Source organism: Protomyctophum bolini (genome assembly GCF_963924005.1).
Source record: "Protomyctophum bolini genome assembly, chromosome: 3".
NCBI classification, from domain to species: Eukaryota; Metazoa; Chordata; class Actinopteri; order Myctophiformes; family Myctophidae; genus Protomyctophum; species Protomyctophum bolini.
The window spans coordinates 40,183,328-40,192,596 of record NC_137864.1 but is presented as its reverse complement, the minus strand read 5'-3'; the positions used below and the strand labels follow the sequence as shown (position 1 = coordinate 40,192,596).

At 47.0% G+C, this 9,269-nt stretch overlaps 1 protein-coding gene across 1 annotated transcript; it reads left to right on the top strand.

Moving 5' to 3' along the window:
• Positions 1 to 38: 38 nt before the first annotated feature.
• Positions 39 to 7,552, top strand: tmem178a (transmembrane protein 178a; the record flags this gene model as incomplete). Its single annotated transcript, XM_080759039.1, has 6 exons — positions 39 to 265; positions 1,628 to 1,768; positions 1,997 to 2,061; positions 5,348 to 5,461; positions 6,303 to 6,440; positions 7,308 to 7,552. 6 exons carry the CDS (start codon positions 39 to 41, stop codon positions 7,550 to 7,552), a joined length of 930 nt encoding a protein of 309 aa, XP_080615165.1.
• Between the last annotated feature and the right edge of the window lie 1,717 nt (positions 7,553 to 9,269).

Sequence of the window (9,269 nt, the reverse complement as noted above, 5' to 3'; positions counted from 1 at the left end):
TTACAACGCTGTCATTGGTCTGTCGGCAGGCTGATGTCATGGAGAGGCGGGCCAAGGTGAGCGTGACATCGGTCAGCCTGATTGGCTCGTCTCTGTCTCTGCTGCTATTGGTCACGGCCATCTTCTCCGACCACTGGTACGAGACGGATACCCGCGGACACAAGGAGAACTGCGATCGCTATGGCAACGATTCTAATGACCAGAAGAACCGAGACATGCCCATATATCACCTGCCCCTGGTGCACGATAACAGCCCCGCCCATGGGTAAATATGATATACCACTCGCCCTGGTGCAGATAATATGATATACCACCCGCCCTGGTGCAGATAATATGATTTACCACCCGCCCTGGTGCAGATAATATGATATACCACCCGCCCTGGTGCAGATAATATGATATACCACCCGCCCTGGTGCAGATATGATTTACCACCCGCCCTGGTGCAGATAATATGATAAACCACCCGCCCTGGTGCAGATAACAGCCCCCACCCATGGGAATATATATAGGGAAAAAAAACATATACAGTGAGGGGGAGAAGGGGTGGGGGGGGGGAATTCAGGTTTTACGGGGGGCCAGTTTCGAATTTGCAGCCGTCCGTATAGGTGCCCTTTGAGAGCGGTTTTGAAGGAGTCAAGGGATTTGCATGTCTTAATGACCGTTGGTAGGGCGTTCCAAATGTTGGTGGCAGGAGCTAAATGTATTTAGTCCCTTGTTTGTGCCGAATCTGGGTTGCACATGGTTTTTTGAGCTCCCTCTGGAGTTGTGGGTGTGAACTTCAACAACTCTGTAAGCCACTAAAACTGAACGACCAATATGTCCATTTGAAGCTACCAGTAAGACGCGCAAACGCGGGAAGCGAACGCAGCAGAGACCCTGCAGATCATGTCTGTCTGTCTGTCTGTCTGTGTGTCTGTCCCGCTGTTACTGTATATGTGGACCTGGCCCCTTTTGTGCCCATATATGGAGCTGAGTAGACCTGGCCCCTTTTGTGCCCATATATGGAGCTGAGTGATTGCTGATGCAACACACTCCATATTTGGATAGCGGGACAGACACACACACAGACAGACATGATCTGCTAGGTCTCATAGTAAGTGCTCACTGCATTCGCAATGATTCCCTACTGTCACATGACTCAGAGCCTCAGTCAGAAACTGTCCCTTATGGTATTATCTTTTCCAGGTCGGGTAAGATAACATATAGTTATGATACCAGTAAGACGCGCAAACGCGGGAAGCGAACGCAGCTCGTACATATTTGGGTTTTGGACGTATAGCTGCTTTGGGGACTCCTTATATGGTTATGGCTGAGTCATGGTGGACGTATAGCTGCTTTGGGGACTCCTTATATGGTTATGGCTGAGTCATGATGACGTAATCACTCAGCTCCATATATGGGCACAAAAGCGGGACAGACAGACACACAGACACACAGACACAAAGACAGACATGATCTGCTAGGTCTCATAGTAAGTGCTCACTGCATTCGCAATCACTGCGTTCGCAATTATCTTCTCCAGGTCGGGTAAGATAACATATAGTTATGGTAATATCTTCTCCAGGGAGGGTAAACGGAATATGGCCCTCATTAGAACATATACTCATGGGAATATCTTCTCCAGGGCGGGTAAGCGGAACATGGCCCTCATGAAGCCCATTCACGTGGGCTCCAGAGAGGAGGAGCTTCTGGAGAACTGGAGAGCCATCCTGGGGATGGGAATCCTGGAGACCGAGTGTGGTCGACCACTCTTCTCTACGTACAGGTAATCTATAGACTATCTGCTCTACCTACCTACGAGTAATCTATAGACTATCTGCCCTAGCTACCTACCGACCTATAGGTAATCTATAGACTATCTGCCATACCTACATACCTACCTACCTATCAACCTATATCTACCTACCTATATATCTACCTACCTACTTACCTACTCACCCACCCACCTATCTATATTGATACACTGGTTTCTCTATCTCTTGTCCACCTACAGCGGCCTGTGGAGGAAATGTTACTTCCACGGCATGGATGTAGACATCGATAAACTCATCTCTAAAGGTACGTCCGTCCGTCTGTCCAATCTATTATGTAAACTAGAACTCTAGTGCCACGGGAAAATCTGTGGCCTGTAGAAAGATGTTACCATAGGTGTAACACATAAACCTGTGGCATGTAGAAATATGGTACCAATAGGTGCAACCATGTGGCCTGTAGAAATATGGTACCTATAGGGTGCGTGTCGCCGTTTGATGACGTTGCGTAGAATGGTCTTACTGGGCAAGAGAGGTGGCTGAAATGTGCCTTAAAAATGGTGGTGGTTTTATATTAACTGGACAGTATGTGAAGACATTGAGGGCGGGATAATAAACCTATAGAACCTTGGCAGAGTTCTTATGGATAGTCTCTGGAAGTGTTGAGGCAAGTGGAGTGCTGGTATAAGCTATAAGGCATACCATATTCTGAATTACCAAAAAGAGGACACATGCACGCGTGCATGTGTGCGTGCACGTCGTGCATGTGCATGTGTCGTGCATGCGCGGTTCTGTTTGAATTACAGTGTACTGTAGTTGACGTACAGTACAGTATTACAGTGTACTGTAGTTGACGTACGACACAGTGCTACAGTGTACTGTGAGGTTATTGCATGCAGGTTAATACTATGTGAGGTATTGTATTGAGGTATTAGGTATATATGTATCATATCAGTGCTACAGTGTACTGTGAGGTTATTGCATGCAGGTTAATACTATGTGAGGTATTGTATTGAGGTATTAGGTATATATGTATCATATCAGTGCTACATTGTACTGTGAGGTTATTGCATGCAGATTAATACTACGTGAGGTATTGTATGTATTATATCAGTGTACTGTGAGGTTATTGCATGTGTATGTGTATTAAGGTGTATTGTATGTGTTATTCTATCATGTATTATATGTACTCTGAGGTTATTGCATGCAGATGAATACTACGTGAGGTATTGTATGTATTATATCAGTGTACTGTGAGGTTATTGCATGCAGGTTAATACTATGTGAGGTATTGTATGTAATGTATTATATCAGTGTACTGTGAGGTTATTGCATGTGTATATGCATTAAGGTGTATTGTATGTGTTATTCTAGCATGCATCATATGTACTCTGAGGTTATTGCATGCAGATTAAATAAATAAATAAAAGCAGCTCGGCTGCATAAATAAATAATGTAGGTGTAATAAATAAATAAATAATGCAGTGCTGCAGTCTGCTCACGTAGTGTTGACGGGGGAGGAAAGCTGGGCCAATAATGTGTGTGCGTGCTTGTGTGTGTGTGTGTGAGTGTGTGTGTATGTGTGCGCGCGAGTGTGCTTGTCTGTGTTTGTGTGCGCTTTTTCTTGTGCGTGTGCACACGTGCGTGTACGTGTGTGTGTGTGTGTGTGTGTGTGTGTGTGTGTGTGTGCATGTGGGTGTGCGTGTGTGTGTGTGTGTGTGTGTGTGTGTGTGTGTGCGCGCGTGAGTGTGTCCATGTGTGTGTGTGTGTGTGTGTGTGTGCATGTGTGCATGCGTGCGTGTGTGTGTGTGTGTGTGTGTGTGTGTGTGCGTGCATGTGTGCGTGTGTGTGTGCGTCTGCATGATTCTGCTGCCAAGTTGGACGACCTTCCAAAGTCGTGTGAAGGTCGCATCACCTCAGTGTCTGTTGAGATTAACCCCATCCTGACCTGGGCCTGTTCGGATTAGATGCTTAACACCAGCCTGTGCGTGCGTGTGTGCGTGCGTCTGTGCATGCGTGCTTGCGTGTGTGCGTCCACTGGTACCAGTGGGCACTGGTACTGCCCCCTTCTGTATATCTGCCCCCTTCTGTCTATACTGCCCCCCTTCTGTATATCTCATTATCTTTACTAATCTATTCAAGACTTACTGATACAAGGACTTAAGCTTCTAAAATAAATACTGCTGCTGTAACTAACAGTAGAATAAACATAGAAATAGTAATCTTAAACCTAGAACCTCTCATCTGTCGAACAGTAGAATATATAAACATAGAAATAGTCATCTTAAACCTAGAACCTCTCATCTGTCTAACAGTAGAATACAGTATAGAAAATAGTCATCTCGGATCTTCAGTAAAACAAGAACAACAATATAGCTGCAAGCAGCGACAAGGCGGGACCAAGAAAGAAGGCAATAAGCAATAAGAACAATACGCACAATAAGCCATAGAATAAGCCATATAAATGGAAGACTGAACTTGAGAAAAAGAAGACTGTATCTTGAAGACTAATACGCTGAGTTGGCGGTGCCCGGATTTGAACCCAAAGGCGAGAGCTCTGCCTACTGAACCATCTGGACACAATTAGTTGTGTCATCGTTAACAGTAAAATCATTCAGTGTTTTTGATGACAATTATGTGTGTCCTTGTTTTGGGCATGTCACTATCCATTACTAGTGTGTTCGCTGTTCATGTTTTCACGTACAAACTTCTCTTCAACCGGGATTTCAGATAATGGACCATACATTGTGTGTAGAACGTTTCATGCAAATTGCTCAAAAATCCAGGCAGAAAAACAGGTATAAGCATTTTTTCAAACTGCTCAAATGGCGGAATATCTGACGGCGGAGCATACTGGTCAAAGTGACAGATGTGTTCCCCATGAGTCAAGGAACATGTGGAAACAAGTGCCATGGCTTTTGGCAAAACGAGGCATGAGTTATTCCTGGTAAGACTGGTTTCAGTTAGGGTTAGGGCTAACCCTAAAACAAGGCATGATTTATGCCTGGTAAGACTGGCATGACCCTCTATACGTACGATACTGTATGTATTAGGGGCAGAAGAAGAACTTTCACAAAAAAGCAATTTTCATTGGCTCATGAAAACATTTTTTTATAACTTTTCGTGCATTTTGATCAAAGATCCTGGGAGGAGAGAGATTGTACCCGTTTTTCATATAATTCAAAATGGCGGGCGATCTAAGGGTAAGAGGTAAAAAATAAGAACACGAACGCTTGTTCGGCATGAGGAGAATCGAGGTTCTATCGCCGACGGTCAAATGGTTCATGAGCTATGCGTGGCCAAAGTTTGCATGTTCAATTGAGTGCTATAGCGCCACCCTTTGGCCAATGGTCATGGGCTCTGCATTAACACCATTTGGCATGACCACGAGTTTCACGACAACACAATAAGGGACAAGTTTACCCAAGTCCCTTACAGGTCCATCAATGACATCAGTCAGTCTTTCTGACAAAAAGGGAAATAAGAAAAAGGATTTTTAACGATATTTGAGTGAATCGTTTTCCCACCCCTATACCGTAAAGTATCACTTCTCTATCATGTTGTAAAACACTGCCCCCATGTGGTGGTTCCAGGGATAGCAGAGCGGTGCACCACTGTGAAGTATCACTTCTCTCAGCCCATCCGGCTCCGAAACATCCCGTTGAACCTGACCAGGAGCATCCAACAGGACGAGTGGCACCTGCTGCGTAAGTATCTATACCTGTCTACACCTGACCTCTACACCTGACCTCTACACCTGTCCTCTACACCTGACCTCTACACCTGACCTCTACACCTGTCCTCTACACCTGTCCTCTACACCTGACCTCTACACCTGACCTCTACACCTGGCCTCTACACCTGACCTCTACACGTGACCTCCACACCTGACCTCTACACCTGTCCTCTACACCTGACTTCTACACCTGACCTCTACACCTGTCCTCTACACCTGACCTCTACACCTGACCTCTACACCTGACCTCTACCTCTACACCTGACCTCTACACCTGACCTCTACACCTGACCTCTACACCTGACCTCTACACCTGACCCTAACCTCTACACCTGACCTCTACACCTGACCCTAACCCTAACCTCTACACCTTACCTATACACTTGACCCTGACCTCTACACCTGACCCTGACCATAGCCACCCAGCAGGACTAGTGCCACCTGTAACGCCAGGGCTCCACCGGGCACGTTGCGTCTCCGTCGCGTGTGTCAAAAAACGAACCGGGGCAATTTTAATGGTGACGGGGTCGCGACGCAACGCGCCACCCTTCATCGATTAAAAAGTGAACATTCTGCGACGCTGACGGAGACGCGACGCTGACGCGCCCGGTGTAATCCTAACTTGTATCTCCATTATGTTCCCAGATCTGAGCAGGATATCAGCAGGCTTCCTGGGCATGTTGTCATAATAACTGGTGTATGTGATGGTCCATACTATATCGTCATGTCCACAGATCTCAGGGGGATAACAGCAGGCTTCCTGGGCATGTTGTAATGTATGTGATGGTCTATATCTTCATGTGTCTCCACAGATCTCAGGAGGATCACAGCAGGCTTCCTGGGCATGGCGGCAGCAGTGTTGTTATGTGGAAGCATCGTTGCTTCCGTCGGATTCTTCTGGGAAGAAAGTTTGACTCAACACGTCTCTGGACTGCTGTTCCTCATGGCAGGTACCACTGATTACTGATTACTGAGTACTGAGTACCACGGATTACTGAGTACTGAGTACCACTGATTACCGTTTACTGATTACTGAGTACTGAGTACCACTGATTACTGTTTACTGATTACTGAGTACCACTGATTACTGAGTACCACTGATTACTGTTTACTGATTACTGAGTACCACTGATTACTGAGTACCACTGATTACTGAGTACCACTGATTACTGTTTACTGATTACTGAGTACCACTGATTACTGAGTACCACTGATTACTGTTTACTGATTACTGAGTACCACTGATTACTGAGTACCACTGACTACTGTTTACTGATTACCGAGTACCACTGATTACTGAGTACTGATTACTGAGTACCACTGATTACTGTTTACTGATTACTGAGTACCACGGATTACTGAGTACTGAGTACCACTGATTACCGTTTACTGATTACTGAGTACTGAGTACCACTGATTACTGTTTACTGATTACTGAGTACCACTGATTACTGAGTACCACTGATTACTGTTTACTGATTACTGAGTACCACTGATTACTGAGTACCACTGATTACTGTTTACTGATTACCGAGTACCACTGATTACTGAGTACTGATTACTGAGTACCACTGATTACTGTTTACTGATTAAATAATGTACTGAGTACTCCTCCCCTTTCCTCCTCATCCTCCTCCTCCTCCTCCTCCCTCCTCCTCCCTCCTCCTCCATCCTTCCTCCCCCTCTCCTCCCCCTCTCCTCCTCCTCCTCCTCCTCATCCTCCATCCTTCCTCCTTCCTCCTTCTCCTCCTCCTCCTCCTCTCTCCCCCTCCTCCTCCTCCTCCTCTCCCCCCTCCTCCTCCTCCCTCCTCCCTCAGGGATCTTCTGCACCATCTCTCTGTGTACGTACGCTGCCAGCGTGTCGTACGACCTGAGCCGCACGCCTCCGTTCATCTACGGCCTGCCGGGCGACGTGCATCACGGCTACGGATGGTCCATGTGGATGGCCTGGAGCAGCCTGGGCCTGTGTGTGGCCTCGGGCTGTCTGTGCACCGCCGGAACGTTCATGATGCAGTCCTCCAAGAAGACCTCCAAGACCGCCCAGCGCCAGTCCTCTGTGTGAAGGAGCAGCCCCAAGCTGTGTGTGGCCCTCGGGGGTGTTTCCAAAACTGCAGTCCCTTTCATGATGTCCTCCAAGAAGACCTCCAAGACCTCCCAGCGCCTGCATAGTCACCCTTCGGCCAGAGCCTCTCATGTCAGCCTCTGGTTTACAGAATCAAATCCTCCGCTATCTTTTCGGATTTGTTTTTTCCCGGTCAACCGCCTTCCACACGTCAACGTTATCGCGTGGAAGAAGGCGAGCGGTTCCAATGAGATATTAATTATTTAGCATTTGCATTCTTACAGCTTCGTGAAGCCTGTATAGTTCATTTTCAGAGACCTGCGTTTTAGTTTTTTTCTGTATACGCGCGGAGAGGTCGATGGGGCGACGCTGCAAGCGTGTTTACGTGAGAGCGGTCCCGTGGATTTGTTGTTGTTGTTCTATATCAGTGGTTCTCAAACATTTTCATGTCAAGGACCCCCAAAAATACGTGTCGACGACTCACATCTGAAAATATGTTGTTCCAGGGACTCTCTCAGAAGCAAAGATTCGCTCTGAAAGAATATATACAAAGATTTGCGCCACATTTTCACGATGAAAAAAAAATAACAGACCTACAAGATCGTAGCGCGGCACTCTGTGCCGCGCTATGAGCTTGTAGATCTGCTATTTTTCAATAGCTAAAGTATAACGTAATGCTTAAAACACCAAAAGGTGTTCCTGCCCAGAATGGGCCCAGAATGGGCGGGAACACCCTGTGCTTTATCAGCCATTTAAGCATTAATGGGAGTGTAGTAATAATAACAAACGCATATCTTGCTTTGTGAAAGACAGAAAACTAAATATTCATGAAAAGGTTTAATTAATCATTAAGCGTTTAAGAAACGGTTATATTAAAGGTACCGTATTTAAATGGAATATAAAGGGTAGAGGGAGTAGAGGGAAACAGCGCCGCCTTCTGGACATTACTGAGAACTGCAGACTTTGCCAGTTCAGTTATTGGCTTCAGTTCCACAGCCCGGCACTACGTACTAACACTGTGACCTTTGACCTGGTGACCTCATGAACTCTGACCTGGTGAACATGGATATTTAAAAAAAGAGATGCCTCATTGGCCGCTGCTGTTCGTTGGAGCCACCTCATTGGCCCGCTGCAGTTCATTGGAGCCACCTCATTGGCCCGCTGCAGTTCATTGGAGCCACCTCATTGGCCGCTGCAGTTCATTGGAGCCAGCTCATTGGCCGCTGCAGTTCATTTGAGCCACCTCATTGGCCGCTGCAGTTCGTTGGAGCGACCTCATTGGCCTGCTGCAGTTCATTGGAGCCACATCATTGGCCGCTGCAGTTCATTGGAGCCACCTCATTGGCCGCTGCAGTTCATTTGAGCCACCTCATTGGCCGCTGCAGTTCGTTGCCTCATTGGCCCGCTGCAGTTCATTGGAGCCACCTCATTGGCCCGCTGCAGTTCATTGGAGCCACCTCATTGGCCGCTGCAGTTCATTGGAGCCACCTCATTGGCCGCTGCAATTCGTTGGAGCGACCTGTTGTTTTTTTTTTTTTTGCCACCACTCAGGTGACTACTTGCCAATCACAGCACATCTTTTCCGGGACTTACAGACCCGGACATGCGCACTGTGAAGCAGCACGCTCATGCTCCCGCGGGGGGGGGGGGGGGGGGGGGGGGGGGGAGTCTACCTTTATGTCTATGGGAGATAACCTCATGAACTTTGACCTGGTGA